We start from the raw sequence: 18,106 nt of genomic DNA, 5'->3' as shown, positions 1-18,106 counted from the left end.
CTTCCAGGAAGTCTTCCCTGAATGACTGACGCAGCCATGGCCACTCCTATGCAGATGTCCATCTCAGCCTGGATCCCACTGGACTATAAATATCTGTCCCCTCATCTCTCCTGCTCCTCACTTCACCTTCCCCGTGGATCTCAGTGCCTGCTCTGAGTCAATATGAATGAATGCAACTGCTCCCACCTCACCCCTGAGGACCAGCAGAGTCTGATTTGGGACAAGGGTCAGAGGGGGACAGAGGTGCGGACAGCAGCCTGCACTTAAGGGGTACACTGCACCCCCACCACCCCTTATCAGCTCCATCTGCATGATGCCAGGCAGAAGGGAGAAGGGCTGTGTCCTCTGGAAGCCCTGGGAAAGCAGCCCTTCCGCGACCCCACACCTTGCAGTGGAAACACACTCCCCAGTGCCCATAGATGAAATCTCCAGGAGAGCTCCCGAGGAGAGCTCCCATCTGCTCTGGGGCAAGGCTAATCCCAGGTACTGAGCCAGCCCCCAGGCCCCCATCACCCCCAAAAAGATCTGGCCCAGTGAGGCAGAACCAGCCAGGATGTCTGACCCCTGGTCCCTGCACCTGCCTGCACCTTCCCCAGTGACCCACCCGGCACCCCTGACAGCATGTCCCCCACTGATTACCTGTCCCCCAGGCTGCCCCCCACCCCTCTCTCAATGTCTTCTTGGCCCTGGGAGTCAGAGGTGCCAGGCCTCACCCTCACTCAGGATGGTTACTTTGAGATTCATCCATGTCGTTGCCTGTATCAGTGGTTTGTTCCTTTTTGTTGCTGAGTTTCCATAGCATTCCTGTGCCACAGATTGTGGATTCATTCACCCACTGACGGACAGTTTCCAACAAAGCTGTGATGAATACTTGTGTGTGCACATATGCTTTCATTTCTCTTGCGTAAATACCCAGGAGTGGAATGGCTGGATCGCATGGTAGGTGTATATTTAAGAAACTGCCAAGGCCAGGCGTGGTGGCTCACACCTGTGATCCCAGCACCCTGGGAGGCCAAGGTGAGAGGATCACTTGAGCCCAGGAGTTTGAGATGAGCCTGGGCAACATATGGAGATCCTGTTTCATAAAAGAGGAGAGGAGAGGAGAGGAGAGGGGAGGGGCGGGGAGGGGAGGGGAGGGGCGGGGAGGGGAGGGGAGGGGCGGGGAGGGGAGGGGAGGGGAGGGGCGGGGCGGGGCGGGGCGGGGCGGGGCGGGGAGGGGAGGAGAGGAGGGACTGCAAAACTGTTTTCCAAAGTGGCTGCACCTCTTTACATACCCAGCAGCCATGTGTGAGTTCCAATTCCTGCACGGCCTTGCCAACACTGTTCAGTCAGTCTTTTCATCTTAGCCCTTCTGGTAGGTATGTCATGCTGGCTCACTGTGGCTTCAGTTTCTCACTGGTTTTGGCATTTGTGGTGTAGGATGGCCTAACTGAGCTCCCAGACTCTGTGCTGAGCACTTCCCAGGGATCTCCTCCTTCAACGCTCCTTGGTGTGCTGAGCACCGGGCCTGCTGGCTGAAGGCTAAGGGGGTGAGCAGCTGAGTGACTGAATGACAAAGACACATGGCCAACAGGGACCTGCTCCAATTCTCAGGGTGCTGCCAGCCAACTCCCTGCAGGCAACTCTCTGAGGACAGAACCAAGCAGCATGAAGCAACAGCCAAAGCCAGTAAAAGCAGAAGACAAATGGAGTCACCCACAGGTGCATGGGGCTCTCTGAGCTCCCCAGCAGCACATCCATGGGGTCTCTCTCCCATCTCCTGCAGGTCCCAGACAGATTCCTGTGTAGGGCCTGGAATTTCTGAACAACTCATGCAGCTGCCAGGGGGTCTCCTAGAATAAGGATTGAAAATCAACAACTTTTGAGTTCAGGGACCTGAATCCAGTCCAACTCCTCTGAACTCTGAGCCTGTTGTTCTCATTTGAACATAAACTGCCTCTGGGCACAGCCCTTGCCTATTTTGATCACAACACGTGGCACTTACTGACACACAGTAAGTGCTCACACACATTTGTGAATGCAAGATACACCTGGAAAATATAAACTACAATACCTACCTTGGTTGGTGCTTAGTAGGTACTCAGAAAGTGTTCTTTTATTTGATTATTTTTAGAGACAGGGTCTTGCTATGTTGCCCAGGCTGGTCTCAAACTTCCTGGGCCCAAGATTTCCGCCTCAGGCTCCCAAGTAGCTGGGACTACAGTCACGAGCCACCATGCCTGGCTTAATTTTTTATGAAAAGAAAGAAGTGTGGAGCCAGGATGGACATCTCTCTGCCCTCATTAGTCCTTGATTTCACATGCTGCTGGCTCAGGGGAACTGAGAAAGGCAGGAATCAGAGGCAAGAGTGGGCCTCAGCACAGACTCTGTAACCCCAAAATAAGAGGCTTCCTTCAGGCCACGAGTTGGGGCAGAACAGGCTCTGGAATGGGGTTAGGAGTCATGGTTCCAGTGTGGGTTCCACCACCAACTTGCTCCCAAATCCCAGTTTCCTCAATGGTCAGAGCGGAGCAATAGTTCACACCTGACTTCCACCTGCTCTGAGACGCGTGAGCTTTAAGTTGGAAGGTTGTTGTGAAGGGGAAGGGCGCGTCTGATTCACCTTGGGGCTTTTTCTAACGGAATCAGTTAGTAAGGGAAATACACGCTGCTGAGAGGCCCTGCCCTATCCCAATGTAAAGGACTATCATCGTCATCTCTTGTTCTGGCAACCTAAAGGCTAATTATACCATATTTCCATGTTATAACGTGTAATAGCCATGGGCTATAACCAATTATGGCATGCACAGCAGGCTGGAGTAAATGCTATATTGTTCCAAGCTGTAATTCCAACCTGTAACAGCTGGAGCCCTTGGTAGGAGCTAGCTCTGTGCCCAGCTATTTTCTACAGCACTATACAGGGCTTCAGAAGCAAACACCCTATCAGGTAGATGCCATGACCAGCCCTTTATTACAGATAAGAAACAAGGCACAGAGATATTAAATAACTTTCCCAAAAGCATGCAGAGCCAAGATTGAACTTCAGGCAGGCCAGCTACAGAGGCTTCCTGTCACCCTGAACTATACTGAGCTTGTAGACAAATGTCCAGGAAGCCCCCGGTCAGCATGCTGAGGCTGGCTGCAGAGCAAAAAGGTGTAAGTCAAGTAAGAGCTGCTGCTGGTTGGTGCGTGAAAGAGCTATGAAGAGCTCCCCATGGTGGCCTGACTCCATAGCTCAACCTGACACTCTTCAGATATGGCCCAGGGCAAGTGTTCACCACGTGGGCCAGGCCTGTGGCCCTATCAGCAAAGCCATGCATTGCCATCCACCTTCTCACACCTGCAGCCTGTGGCATGCAGTACCAGCCAGCATGCCCCACTCAGCTCTGCATCATCTGTTGGTGTGTCTACCTTCCCATTAGAATGTCCCGCTCAAGGGCAGAGGCTTTATCTCATCCCCTCTGTATCCTCAGGCCTGGGATACAGCTGGCACAGAGGAGGAGGGCAGTGCTGCTTATTCAATAAATACACACAACATCAACATTATTGGAAAGGCAGGACTGGCTGTTCTTGGGGCCAGGTCAGGGTAGGGAGTTGCTGGAACGGCCCCCAGATTTTGGGCTGGCTCTAGATCTCGGGTTGCGGGGTAAGCCTCACGGAATGACAGGACATTCCAGTGAGCCAATGAAAGGTTCTGTGGAAACCTCCCTGCAGGTAACATGTCACAGTTGGACTTGTTCTTAGGAATTCTCTTATCTAGCTGTGCCGTTTTATGGATGGGGAGACTTAGTGAAGGAAATAGACCCGCCCAAGATCTGGCAGCAGCTCAGTGTAGAGTGATGGCCAAGACCTATCTTGTGCCTCTAAGAAGGATCATTCTATTTCTTCAAAATGACTCACAGAGAAAGAAACAATCAACCCTTGTATTTACAGACAGTTAATTTTCAACAAGGGTGCCAAGACAATTCAATGGAAAAGGATAATCTTTTCAATAGTGGTGATGGGACAACTGGATATCCACATGAAAAAGAATGAGATTAGACTCTTACATCACACCGCATACTAAAATTAACTCCAAATAGATCAAAGACCTACACGTAAGAGCCAAAGCTATAAAACTCTTAAGAAGAAAACATAAGCATCAATCTTCCTGACCTTGGAATAGGCATGGTTTCTTATATGTGATAGCAAAGGCGCAGCAACAAAATAAAAAAACAGATAAATTAGACATCATCAAAATTAAAACTTTTGTACTTCAAAGGCAAAAAAGGTTAAAAAAAAGTGACACCATCAAGAAAGTGAAAAGATGTCCCATAGAATGGAACAAAATTTTTGCAAACCACGTATCTGATAAGGGACTTACATCTAGAATATCCAAAGAACTCTTAAAACTCAATAATAAACAGACAACCCAATTATAAAATAGGCAAACGATTTGAATAGACATTTCTTTAAATCATACCTACACCTAAGGTGGCCAGTAAGCACACTGAGAAGCCCAGAAAGCACAGAAAAGTTTCTCAACATCACTAGTCATCAGGAAATGCAAATTAAAACCAAAATGAGATACTAGTTCACACCCATTAGAATGGCTATAATCAAAAGAAGATAATAACCAGTGTTGGTAAAGATGTAGGGAAGTTGGAACCCTTATATACTGCTGGTAGAAACAGAAAATGGTGCGGCCACCATGGAAAACAGCCTGGCAGTTCTTCAAATATTAAACATAGAGCTACCATCAGATCCAGCAATTCTATCCTTACATATATACTCAAGAGAAATGAAAACATATGTCCACACAAAAACTTGTGCACAAATGTTCATGATAGCCAAAAAAGTGGGAGCAACCCAAATGTCCACCAACTAATAAATGGATAAGTAAAACATGGTCTATCCATACAATGGAATATTATTCACCTATGAAAAAGAATGAAGTGCTGACATATGCCACAATATAGAGAAACCTTGGAAACACTGTGCTAAATGAAAGAAGCCAGTCACAAAGGACCATGTATTGTATGATTTCATTGATGTGAAATGTGTAGAACAGGCAAATTTACAGAGGCAGAAAGTAGATGAGTGGTTGCCTAGGGCTAGGGAGGTGGGAGGTTGGGAGTTGACTGCGAAGGAGTGCAGGGGTTCTTTTGGAGGTAGTAAGAATATTCTAAAAATGATTGTGGTGATGGCTGTACAGCTCTGTGAATACACTAAAAGGCATTGAGGGTAGGCGAGGTGGCTCATGCCTGTAATCCCTACACTTTGGGAGGCCGAGGTGGGAGGACTGCTTGAGGCCAGGAGTTTGAGACCACCCTGGCCAACACAGCAAGACCCTGTCTCTATTTTTTTTAAAGCACTGAATTGTACATTTTAAATGGGTGAATTATATATTATATGAATTATATCTCAATAAAGCTGTTTTTTAAAAACATCAGAATCCCAAAACTAGGAGGGCCATTAAAACTGACCTAATCTAACCAACCATCTCTGCTTGAATTTCCTTAAAAATACACCCACCAAAGGCTCGGAAGACTCTTCAACACCTTCAGTGATGAGTGGCTCACTGCCTTCTTCAGGCAGCCTATTCTATTGTTACATAGCTCAGGCTCAAAGGAAGTTTTTCCTTCCAGGAAGCTAAAACCTGTACCTTATAAATGGGGTGCCAATGTAAAGGAAGCTAAGAAACTGCTTGAGACCTTTTTTCCAAATGGAGAACAGTACGTTCCATTTACTGAGCAGGTATTAGGTGCTAGTTAATATGCCCCTCCCTCTCCAAGCATTTATTAATGCATTTGCTCTTTAAGACAACTTTAATGGTTGGTATCATCATCCGTGTATGAGAGATAAGGAAACTGAGGCTCAGAGAGGTGAGATAACTTGAGTATAAAATTTAAGAACTGGATTTGCCCAGGAGGCAGAGCTGGAATTTGAACCTAGGTGTATGGAACTCCGGAGCTGCAGCTGTCCCAGCTGCTGAGCCAGACTGCTTCTGAGAGCCTGACACCATTTCAGCATCCAAATGGGTCTTATGGGCCTTATCTAAATGACACGAAATTTTTGAATCAAACAACAGAACAAACAGAAGCAAACTCTGCCTCCCAAAAGAGGTGCTGAATGCAGCCCCATGGGATGGGCAAAATGCCGGCCTGGGAGAAGAGGGGTGGCCACCAGTGGCTGCATGGCTGTGGGAAGCCAGCCGCCATGGACAGCCTTAAAGGAAAATAAGGCTAAGTGATGCCCTCAGGGGCATACAAATAGCCTTGAGTGCGAGGGTTCTCAACCCAACAGCCCATCATTTGGTGTTTGGAATTCCGATGAGGAACAAAGTCTCCCCCTGTGAAAGCTACTCAATCCAATTCAATAGCATGTGTTGAGATAATTTTTTTTTAATTTTATACTTGAAAGGTAGGTCTTAATATTCATTCCCATTTTATAGATGAGGACACTGAAGCTGAGCAGTTTCATGGCCTGCCCAAGATTCCAGAGATAGTAGTTGGGAGACGAGAATTCAAATCTAAGACCATTTAGCCAGGCGTGGTGGTGCCTGCCTGCAATCCCAGCTACTCAGGAGGCTGAGGTGGAAGGAGTTTGAAGCCATCCTGGGCAACACAGTGAGACCCTTAAAAAAAAAAAAAAGACCATTTGACTTCCACATCCAGATGTGCCTGGCGCTGTGCCACTAGGGCCTGTAGGTTTCAAGCTCGGGTTCTCCAGATCGCGAGCTCCAAATGAGAGTGCTATGGGTGTTAAATGCAGAGGCACAGAGCCTAGAGAAAAGAGCAATGATTCCTATGAAGATTCCAGGAGAGGATCACAGAGGAAGGGACACCCTGGCTGGGATGTGAAGGATGAGCAGGGTCTGAGTAAGATGAGAAGTGGGAAAGGGCATAACGAGTGGATGGACTAGCGAGACCAAAAGCTGGGAGGTGGGGAAGTGCAAGTCCAAGTTCAGGCTGCAGGATGGGCTTGGCAATTGTTAACAAAGAGAGACGGGAGGAGGCCATACTGGAGAGCAGGCTGAGGGGACTGAACAGCACAGGATTCCAAAGAGTTGTTTGGGTTTTACTCTGTGGGCAAGAGGGAGCCAGTGAGGGTTTGTGAGCAAGAGAGTGGCACAGCCTACTCAGTGACAACCCACAAGCAGTCAGGGCAGCATCTGCTCAATGGTGTGAAAACCACACTGGACCAAGCAGGGCCCTTGCAACAGGGCACCTTAAGTCACATGCTAGGAAATGCCTTGTAAGGTGCCGTTTAACCCTAAGGCATCCTATTTATTGTAAACCTGCTCTTCAAAAAAAAGGCCATGGGTGCTGGGTGCGGTGGCTCTTGCCTGTAATCCCCGCACTTTGGGAGGCCGAGGCATGCGGATCACCTGAGGTCGGGCGTTTGAGCCAGCCTGGCCAGCATGGGGAAACCCCATCTCTACTAAAAATACAAAAATTAGTTGGGCATGGTGGCAGGCACCTGTAATTCCAGCTACTCAGGAAGCTGAGGCAGGAGAATCGCTTGAACCCGGGAGGCAGAGGTTGCAGTGAGCCGAGATGATGCCATTGCACTCCAGCCTGGGCAACAGAGCGAGACTCGAAAGAAAGAAAGAAAGAAGAAAGCAAGGAAGGAAGGAAGGAAGGAAGAAAGGAAGGAAGGAAGGAAGGAAGGAAGGAAGGAAGGAAGGAAGGAAAGAAAGAAAGAAAGAAAGAAAGAAAGAAAGAAAGAAAGAAAGAGAAGGAAGGAAGGAAGGAAGGAAGGAAGGAAGGAAGGAAGGAAGGAAAGAAGGAAGGAAGGAAGGAAGGAAGGAAGGAAGGAAGGAAGGACGGAAAGAAAGAAAAGAAAAAGAAAGAAAGAAAGAAAGAGAAAGAAAGAAAGGGAAGGAAGGAAGGAAGGAAGGAAGGAAGGAAAGAAAGAAAGAAAGAAAGGGAATGAAGGAAGGAAGGAAAGAAAGAAAGAAAGAAAGAAAGAAAGAAAGAAAGAAAGAAAGAAAGAAAGAAAAGAAAGCCATGGGTTCAGATGGAAGGGTCTTTTCTCAAGAACTGATTAAGCTTGCCAATATCTAATGAACTGTGAGAGCAGCCTCCATTCCTTCCAAGAGTATCTGTGCCCAGTCTGTCCTTACAGTCTCTTTCCCAGGAAAATGCCCAGCCGGGCCCACCTTGGACAATGCTGTTTGACAGTTAAGGAGTCTCCTGCCTGCTGCTACCCTGTCTCCTGCTCTGGGCTCATCTGCGACCCTATGATTGTCCTGGTAGGTGTCAAGGTTATCACTGGGTCTTGACCTTAGGGTGCCAAAGGAGCCTCCTGTTGATTGGGTAAAATGTTACCAAATGCTACTCACAACGGCAAGAGTTCCCACGTGTGAGGCCTGCTGCATGCCAGGCACTGGGCAGACACCATGAAGGCCCCCATCAACCTTCAAATCAGGGGTCATCGTGCTGCCTGACAGATGGGGAAACTGAGGCTGGCTCTCCCACCCAGGTCAGACAGCGACTGAGGCACCAAGTCAGAAGCAAGCCCAGGCCTGCGTGGCTCCAGCACCTGTGCCAGGCTGTAAAATGTCGGCAGAATGAGGAAGTGAATCAGGAAGGCAAGGGACGAGGGTTCCTTTTTGACTCAGAACAGGATTTCCCATCTCACACCCAACTGACTGAGAGACAGACGGGGTGGAGGGTGAGCCCCAGCGGCTCAGGCCGGACCGTCCCCCATGAGCATTCCCCATGAGCCTGGGACAAGCCCGAGGGGCCAGCAAGCCTTGGGGTTACGGCAGCTGGGCCTGCGAAGCCTTCCCCTGTGGGCCTCTCAAGAGTATGGCTTGAAATGAATCAGGCAGAGCAGCTCGACAGGGCAGCGGCCCCAAATCCCAGGTCTCTCCCACCTCTCATTCCACTCAGAGGGGCTGGGAGAAGATGAAGGCCGTGCCCTAAAAGGACCCTAAGTGGATGGGCAGAGAGTCGGGTTGTGGTCATCTTGTCTTCTGACCAAGAACCATACCAGACCCAATTTCTCTCCTTTCCAAAGCTTGGGAGATGCTTAATTCATTTAATGACAAATCCTTCAAAGCCTATGCCAGACACTGGTCAGTGTTGAAGATCACAGAGATGAACCAAACAGATAAGAGCGTCCTGCCCTGACAAAGCTCAGTGTCTCTTTCTTCTTCTGGAAAGTGAGTGTTGCATTTGGAGGATTCTCAACACTGTGGACTCCCTCCCCTGCCCTTCTCCATTCCAGTCTCTATAACATGGCATTTCCTAACATGGGACCATCTGGGATCCACCCATTCATGAATGTCCTGTGGGACGCCCTAGCTAAATTCACATTCCAAAATGTCTCTGTGAGCTGGGGATTTTAACCAGCCTCCTCTGACATCACTGGGGGGCAGGGGCCTGGATGGGCCATGAGGGCTCCATGAAATCTTAGGAAGCTTGTTCTCCTGGTGAGAACATCTGGAATTCCCTCCTGCTCCCCTAAGGCCCCCTATCTAACAGAAGACTAAGAACATGCTTGCCACAAGCAATCCACGGTGTCCATCATTACATTCTCATTGTAAATGGCTCAGAATATTCTACGGAGTGAAGGTCACAAACTTTCTTGAACCACTTCCTTTTTCTTGGACAGTTATATTGCATTTTTGTTTTCTCCAGGCAACCCAAATATTTGCAAAGTTACCATTTATCTAACAAGTGAGCAAGCTGTGGACTCTTCCGGCCACGAAGCAGCGCTCCTGCCGGGCTCAACCATCCATCTTGTACTCTTACACCCAAATGGTATTTTTTTGATCCGGAGCCATTATTTTCTTAGGCCTCTGCACTTGCTTTTTAGCATCAGCTGCTGGCCCTCTTTTCAGGGCCATTTTAAACAAAGAAATAAAATCTGTGGTCACTTGGCCCAAGCTGGAAGATCAGGGCCAAGTCAAATCTGGATGGTGTGAGGCTCCAGGGCTGGGCCGAGGGGGCCTGGCAAGGCTCACTCCTGGTGAGTCACTGCCCCAGCCCCTGTCCCCCCACACAGGGATTCACAAAGGCCTGCTTTTCCTGGGACACTTCCTAACAGCTGCTAAGGATTCAAACCTGACTTTGCTGCCAAATAAGCTATGCGGTCTTAGCCCAGTATATTTAACTCCTCTGACTTTGCCTTCTCATCTGTAATATGGGGATGGTATTAGCATAAACTTCTCATTGCAGATCTGAAGACCAAGTGAGTTCATATTGGTAAAGTGCTTAGAACAATGCTGGCACACAGTAGGTGCTATATAACTGCCTGCTAAACAAATAATAAATTTGCAAATGTGACAGTTCTCCCGAGGAGAGAAAAAAAAAGATGCAATATAACAGTCCAGCAAGGAAAGTTTGTGACATCTACCCACTCTACAGCATAATCTGGCCATTTACAATGAGCAATTAACACCCTAGAATAATGCACGGTCTGCAGAGAAAAAGCAGACTGCAAAGCGCTGCACTCTAGAATGAGGGTTGGCAAACTGTTTCTGGAGACGGTCAGAGAGCAAGGTTTTTAGGCTTTGCAAGCCATATGGTCTCTGTCACATCTCCTCAAATCTGTCATGGTAGCATGAAAATAGCCACAGATAGCATGTAAATAAATGAGCATGACTGTGTTCCAACAAAACTTTATTTACAAAAACAGGTGGCATTTGACCAGCAGGCCACAGTTTGTCAACCCCTCCTGTGCAAATCATTCAAAAACTGTCAAAAAAAGATGAAGAATGAAGCCGGATGCAGTGCCACGTGCCTCTAATCCCCACAACTAGAGAGCCTTAGTCAGAAAGACCTCTTGAGCCCAGAATCCAAAGTTGCAGTGAGCTGTGACAGGAGCACCACTGCACTCCCCTCCAGCCTGGGTGACAGGACAAGATCCCATCTCTTAAAAAAAAAAAAAAAAAAAAAAAAAAAAAAAAACAGGAAAAAAGTAGCATCATAGAGCAGTGAAATCATGGGTACATGTCTAAGATTTCAATTTCCTTATAGTGGTATTAACAGTTTTAAAAAAAAAAAAAAATTAGAGGCTTTTAAAATTACATTTTAATCACAATTAAAAGATTTTTTTTTGTTTGTTTTTTTGAGATGGAGTCTTGCTCTGTCACCCAGGCTGGAGCGTAGTGGCATAATCTTGGCTCACCACAACCTCCACCTACCGGGTTCAAGCGATTCTCCTGCCTCAGCCTCCCAAGTAGCTGGAATTCCATTCATTTCACCAGAAATCTGGGATTACAGGCATGCACCACCATAGCCAGCTAATTTTTGCCTTTTTAATAAAGACAGGGTTTCACGATGTTGGCCAGGCTGATCTCGAACTCCTGACCTCAGGTGATCCGCCTGCCTCAGCCTCCCAAAGTGATGGGATTACAGGCATGAGCCACCATTCCCGGCCTACAAATTCAAAGATTTCATAGTTCCACCAGACTTTCAGAAAAAGTTAAGAGTATTAATTCCAGCATTCACATTACATGAGACAGAAAAGGTACAGACTTTGAAGTATGTATAGAATAGGACTGCATCTGTCTTCTCCATCTACTAGCTGTGTGACTCAGGCAAGTGTATTCACCTCTCTGTTCCTCAGTTTCCTCATTTGTAAAATGAGGATGACAATGGCACCCACAAGCATGCAAAGAGCCTGGCACTGAGTGAGCCTGGCGCACCGTAGGCCCTCAATGCAAAGAAGCCACCTCTCAGTTCCCCCCAGGCTGGATCCAGCTGGCCCTGGGTCTATGGCAGCAGGACAAGGCGGACTAGAAAGCCTGGCATGCTTTACTTTCCAGCTAAAAAAAACACCCTCCACAGTTTTCAGCTTTGGTTTACAAAAACAACACAGAACCATTCGAATCTCACTTTTAATTTAATAACTGGCACCCCAGCCTGAGAAACGGCAGGGTTCATTTCAAATGAGAGTTCTTGGCAGGAGTGAATCTCAGAGCTGTACTCACTGAACCCTTAGGGAGACCCATGGCCCTGCAGTGCCTGGGCCCTTGACTGGCAGAGCCAAATCCATGCCTGGATCCAGAGGCTTAGGCACGAAGATGCTTCCATTCATTTCCCGGGAAACCTGCCAGTTTTGCAGGAGGCAGGGGGACGAGAGTCCTCTCTTGGCAGAAAGGAACATCTAATGGCTCAGAGTCAAAGGCTCTTCTGAATCAATGCCTCCTGTGCCTCACAACCTCCATCCGAGAAAGTCCAAGAAGTGTAACAGGACATTCGAAGTCCTTCTCCACCATCTCTGTAGCCTCAGCCTCCCCTACTTCCCACCTCCTCTGCTTGCAGCAGGAACCACCTGTGGCTCCCTGTATGCATCATTTCTCCCCTTGGTCTTTGCTCCTGCTGGTCCCTCTGCCCTTCTCTGCCTGGCTACATTCATCCATTGGCTTTGGCATCACCACTTCCAGAAAGCCTTCCAGGATTTTTCATAGTGTAGAGGACTGGGAACTAGCATTACTAAGTACCCATGAGGTGTCTGTACACATCAGCTCATTGAGTCCGTTAAACCAGAATGATTGGCTTCTTTTTGTAGATAAAGAAGTTGAGGTTAGATTCAAAGTGGCTAAGTAACCTGCCAAAGGTCACACAGCAAGCAATCCTGCCCCTTTCTTCTCCCCAGCAGTCCCTTAGCAGAGCCCAGGCGGTTTTAAATTGTCCTCATTCTGCTGGGGCTGCAGGATGATGTCCACTGAGTTACATAGAAGAATCCTCTGTATCACTAACTCTTGTCTTTTTTTTGTTTTGTTTTGTTTTTTTTGAGATGGAGTTTCGCTCTTGTTGCCCAGGCTAGAGTGCAGTGGTGCGATCTCAGCTCACTGCAACCTCCGCCTCCCATGTTCAAGCAATTCTCCTGCCTCAGCCTCCAGAATAGCTGGGACTACAGGCACCTGCCATCACGCACGACTAATTTTTTTATTTTTAGTAGAGACGGGGTTTCACCATGTTGGTCAGGCTGGTCTTGAACTCTTGACCTCAGGTGATCCACCCGCCTCAGCCTCCCAGAGTGCTGGGATTACAGGCGTGAGCCACCGTGCCCGGCCTACCTCCTGTCTTATATCTGAGATATTCAGAGAACCCTTGAGACCTTCTCCCCAGAACCTTCACCTCCTTGGAGTCCAAGGTCGACTGTTAACAGGCTTTGCAGGTTATAATTAGTACCTGCTTGTTCCTGCCATAACTTTGAGACGCCAGGTTTACGACGTGCCTGTGAGAAGCCGGGCAGCCAGCCTAGGAACTGCCTTTTGTCCCGCTGCTCTCTGTGGGTCCCAACCTGAAGGGGCTACCCTCAGGAGTGAGTGATACCTTGCAGACTCGTAGATGTCCTCTTGAGTCCCCAGATCTCAGCACCAGCGGCCGCCCACGGCCAGGCAGCAGGGAGAAGCCGCCCTCTGGGACTTTGCTTTGAGCCAGCCGGACTCAGCCGGAGGAGGCTGCCTTCCTGCCGGAGCTGGCCTGTGTCCGGGACTGAGCTCCCCATCAGACCCAGAGAACAATGCCCCACTGTTGTGTGCAGCGCTTGGAAGCTGAGCAACCACCTTCATGATCCCCACTGATCCTCTCCCTGACAGCCCGCGGGGCAGTGGCCGGCCATTTTAACACCTTTTCCCTCGCAGGACCCTGGGTTGTTCCCAGCAGCCCCATAGCAGTCACTGGCCCTTCCCGCTGCAGCTACAGCTCCAAGGGCACCCACCCAACTGGAAGAGGCGGACGGTCAGCACAGGAGCCCCATTCTTTGTACTCCCAGTGGGGGAGAGGGGGCGGTGAAGTGGGAGGGACACACGCTTGCTTCCCATGCCAGGCACAAAACCCTGTCTGACTTTCTAAAATATTTTCTCTCTCCTCTCAGACAATACTGGCTTTAATGAATTTCTCTAAAGGGACTGATGGTCCACACGCTTTGCATGAAAGGCAAATGCCACTGTGCCCAAGTTGACTACGCTACGACCCAGGGACAATGCACGCCTTCTGCCTCCACAGAATGGGCATCACATGTGCTGGGCCTCAGCAATGTCCGCTCCGTGGAGCTGGTGACTCCATCCCCGCCTGCAAGCAGCTGGCAGGGGCTCAGGTGACTCATCTTCTCCTTTGTATTTTCTTCAGAGCACACGCAACCTTCTGATATGTTCTTGTTTATTTGTTTGCTTGCTTGTTGACTCTAGATCCTTCTAGAATGTGAGTTCCAACAGCACAAAGACCTTACCAATCTTGTCCATGACTCCCACCCCACTGCCCAGGACTGTGCCTGTCATACAGGAGGCCTCATAGAGGAGCGGGTGAGTGAGGGAATGGACGGATCTTTGCTCCGTGTGTTCAGCTCCATTCATTCTCTCAAGGCACCTCCGTGGGGCATCCAGGTGCCACGTGCAGCAGAGGAAACACTAAGCTGGCGACCTGTCCTCGAGGAGCTCACAGCACATGTGGAAGAAAGATGCATCCACAAACAGGCCCGATTAGGGAGCTCAATGAGGTTCGGTTCAGAGGGGACACAGCAGGGGCAAGAGAAACTGCACTCAAAGGGAAGGCTGGTCAGGAGCAGTCACAGAGGAGGAGACTCTTGAGCTGAAGTGACAGTGGAGGAGGTGGCCGCAGGAGGGAAGGGCATGGGGGGAAGGAACAAGATGTGCAGAGCAGCAAAGCATGAAGTAGCATCTGAGTAGTTTGTCCCCAGCGGGGAAGAAATGAAGGTGGAGAGTCTCAAGCCTCATTCATTCATCCAACAGCATTTACAAAACACTCTGGCCTAGAGCAGGCAGGGGTTGGCCCCAAGCACAAGGGGGTTTTCTGCCTTCACAGACTCTTGGGGGGGCACACAGACCCTTGAAGGATAGCACAGGGGCTCTGGGAACACTGCGAAGGGGCAATCTAGTCTGAGGGTGCATCGAGGCTCAGGGAAGAGATGATCCCCCCTTTACTTCTTCTACCAATGACTCGACCGCCCAGTGCCACAGTCAGAGTAGCGTGACTTTGACCTAGGATGACCAATTTATCCTGATTTGACGCACAGCATCCAGGTTTCAACCTTGAAAGTCCCAAACCCCAGGAAACCTCTTAGTCTTGGGCAAACCAGGAACAGTTGGTCACACCAACTTTCACCTTCATATCCCCTTCCAAGACTCCTAGACTGTCCCCCACTCTACCGACAGCCCCCCCGCCACCTTCCAGCAACTCACAGGGGTTGGGTTCCCGGAGCCTGTGTCCTCAGAACTAGCCAGAGTCTCGAGCAGCCTTTCCTCTGGGACGGAGAGGGAGATTTGCTCTGGGTTGTGGATGGGACAGCCGCCTACAGCCTGTATGTCCTGCCTTTGAGGCCCCATCTTCCCCGGCCAGCTCCTAATCACAGCTGCCACAGGCTCTCAGATCCAGTCACTGTCTTCCTCATCTGAGCTTTATCTCCCGAGGCCTCCACAATCCAAGGACAGGCTTCCTCCCCCGCCTGTCTTTGTGCATTCAGAAGGAGACCCATTGTGGGTGCCCCGCAAGCAACCACGTGCCAAACTGAAGCAATGAGCAACTAATTACGACACCGCCACCTCCATTTTGCAGAAGGAAAACCAGCACGTAAAACCGGTCAGGAACTCACCTCTGGCATTCCTTTCGCAAGGCCCTGAGGATTCCATTATTAAAAAGCAGCTACTCACAATCTTGACTTCCAGAACCTTCTAGAGCCCTTTCCGCTAGCCCTGCAGAGACTCAGAAACCACAGGACTCAGAAAAACTTAAAGTCTTCCCCGGATGCTTGTTTCTAGGTTTCTAAAGTAGAGCTCCATGTCGAGCAGCGAGTTTCCACCAAAGACATTCACAGAAAACAGTCAGACCAGTGCCACTCCAAGCTGCTGGAGGTCGGACTCCCAGGTTTGAGGCCCCCCAAACAATGCTGGTCTCCCCAAGAATCTGAGACACGGGGATGAGGAGTTACAAGGGCCCTAGCTCTCATGGGAAAGGTGCTAATGATTACATTAATCCCATTAGCAAGCCTCTAGATAAAGTAGATTTAATCTACCCTCAAGTCCCCTGCAAGGGCGTCACATGGAAAGGGCTGGGTCTTGCCACTCACACTGTTTTCTAGTTCTACCATTTATTATTAGCTTGTGACCTTGGAAATGCTCCTTAACTTCTCTGGGCCTCACCTACCATGCAGGGTAAGCATTGCCATCCACCCCTTTGTATACCAGTCTCTAACTCTTTACAGACGTGAGAGAGTAATAGCGAACCTTCACCAAGGGCATGCTATCTGCTGGGCACTGGGCTCAGTCTTACAAGGATTCTTTCTCCAATGCCGTAGGTCCTACTATTCCTGCCTATTTACAGATGAAAGAACAGAGGCTCAGAGAGGCTAAGCCACCTGCCCTAAGTCCCACAGCCAGTATATGACAAGTTTTCTCTGCTCTTAACCACTAGACCATTAATATTTGCTGAATGAGCAAACAAATTAACACTAGGTTCTATTTTAAACAGTAGACACAAGATTGAGACTTGTTTCAGAACTACTTTTTTTTTTTTTTTTTGAGACAGGTCTCTGTTGTCCAGGCTGGAGCACAGTGGTGTGATCACAGTTCACTACAGCCTTGACCTTCTGGGCTCAAGTGATCCTCCTGCCTCCACCTATCGAGTAGCTGAGACCACAGGCATGGGCCGCCATGCTAGGCTATTTTTCGTATGTTTTTTGTAGAGATGGGTCTCACCATGTTGCCCATGCTGGTCTCAAATTCCTGGGCTCAAGCAATCCTCCTGCCTCGGCCTTCCAAAGTGCTGGGTTCCAGGTGTGAGCCACTGTGCCCGGCCAGACCTACGTTTTTAAGAACTGAAATGCTTAGAAGAGTGACTAGCTCAAACCTGCAAGACTCACCCTCCACTGCAGAGGGGGGCTTCTAAACAGGCGGCTGCAAACCATGGCCCACTGCCTGTTTCTGTATAGCTCTCGAGCTAAGAATGTTTTTTAACATTTTTAAGTGGTTGGAAAAAATCAAAAGAATAATGATGTTTCATGGCATATGAAAATTATGTGAAATTCACATTCCAGTGTCTATACAGTTTTACTGGAACACAACCAACACTCTTTCATTTACATAGCATCTGTGGCTGCTTTCTCGATATGATGGAGACCAAAATATATTTATATATTTCCTTTCTGGCCTTTTACCAAAAAAGTTTGTTCTAGAAGCTCCAGAGGCCAGTGCTATTTATCAGCCCAAGGGAATTACCTCACCCCACCCTCTGCCTATCAGCACAGCATTCCTTCTGGTCCATTATACTAGAAAATTCTATACTAGTCCTTTCAGCAAACTGTGACACAATCCGGATAGCCCGCTTTGCTGATGGGCAAACGTTTCCAAGTGCTAAGAGTCGTGTCTTCATCAAGGCTTTCCCTCTGGCATTTATCTGACTTACAGTCATTTAGGGGGCCTTTGCCACTAAGCTGAGGTCCCCCCACACTGTCACAGTTGTTCTGCTGAAACCATCTCCTCACGTCCTCAAAGCACTATCTGAATCATTGCTGGACCGGGTCCCACCTTCCCAGGGGCCCACGGTGTGAATTACTACATCAGTTAAAAGACAATAGGAGGCCGGGCACAGTGGTTCATGGCTGTAATCCCAGCACTTTGAGAGGCCAAGGAGGGAGGATCACTTGAGCCCAGGAGTTCGAGATCGGCCTGAACAACATAGCAAGACTCCACCTCTATTAAAAAAAAAAAAAAAAAAAAAAAAAACAGAAAAAAGACAATAGGAGCCTCACACAATCACTCACAAAAGAAAGGCTCACTGGCCAACTCTCAGTGATAACAGGTCACAGGCGGAAAAAGCTGGCTAAGGCCAGGCAGGGCGTCTTTATATCACATGCTGTTCCTGTTTCCCTTCTGGGAAGCTTAAGACCTGGGGTCAGGGGCCCTATTCGATCTACAAAGTCCAGGCCTGGGAAGCAGCAGTGCTGGGTCCTGCCTTGGGACTCTGGGCAACTCGCTTCCCGCCATGGCTTGGTTCGCCCAAGCACGGGTGAAGGAGCCGGGCTCCTGTGGGCACTGGGGTCCTGTAATGTTGCATTCACTGAGTTTACGTGGCAGCGTTGGCCCCAGGGAAATGGCCCTGATTGCTGGACAGGTTGCTTCTCAGGCTGACCCTATGGTCTGGGGAAGGTGGAGCAAGAGGGCAAATGC

The 18,106-nt window shown here is 49.0% G+C and overlaps 1 protein-coding gene across 3 annotated transcripts in view; it reads right to left on the bottom strand.

The window, feature by feature from the left end:
* SYNE3 (spectrin repeat containing nuclear envelope family member 3) overlaps positions 1–18,106 on the bottom strand; it is a 108,239-nt gene that overhangs the window by 78,116 nt on the left and 12,017 nt on the right. The window contains exon 1 of one of the 3 annotated variants that reach the window (XM_055288274.2): positions 13,257–13,619. The exons of the other annotated variants lie outside the window; for them this stretch is intronic. Within the exon in view, the coding sequence (XP_055144249.1) occupies positions 13,257–13,431 (175 nt within the window). The 5' untranslated portion in view covers positions 13,432–13,619. Of the gene's footprint in view, positions 1–13,256; positions 13,620–18,106 lie in introns of those variants that run through there. 3 annotated transcript variants of the gene reach the window in all.

This window comes from Symphalangus syndactylus, chromosome 8, assembly GCF_028878055.3.
Source record: "Symphalangus syndactylus isolate Jambi chromosome 8, NHGRI_mSymSyn1-v2.1_pri, whole genome shotgun sequence".
Lineage (NCBI taxonomy): Eukaryota > Metazoa > Chordata > Mammalia > Primates > Hylobatidae > Symphalangus > Symphalangus syndactylus.
This window is presented reverse-complemented; position numbering and strand designations above follow the sequence as displayed.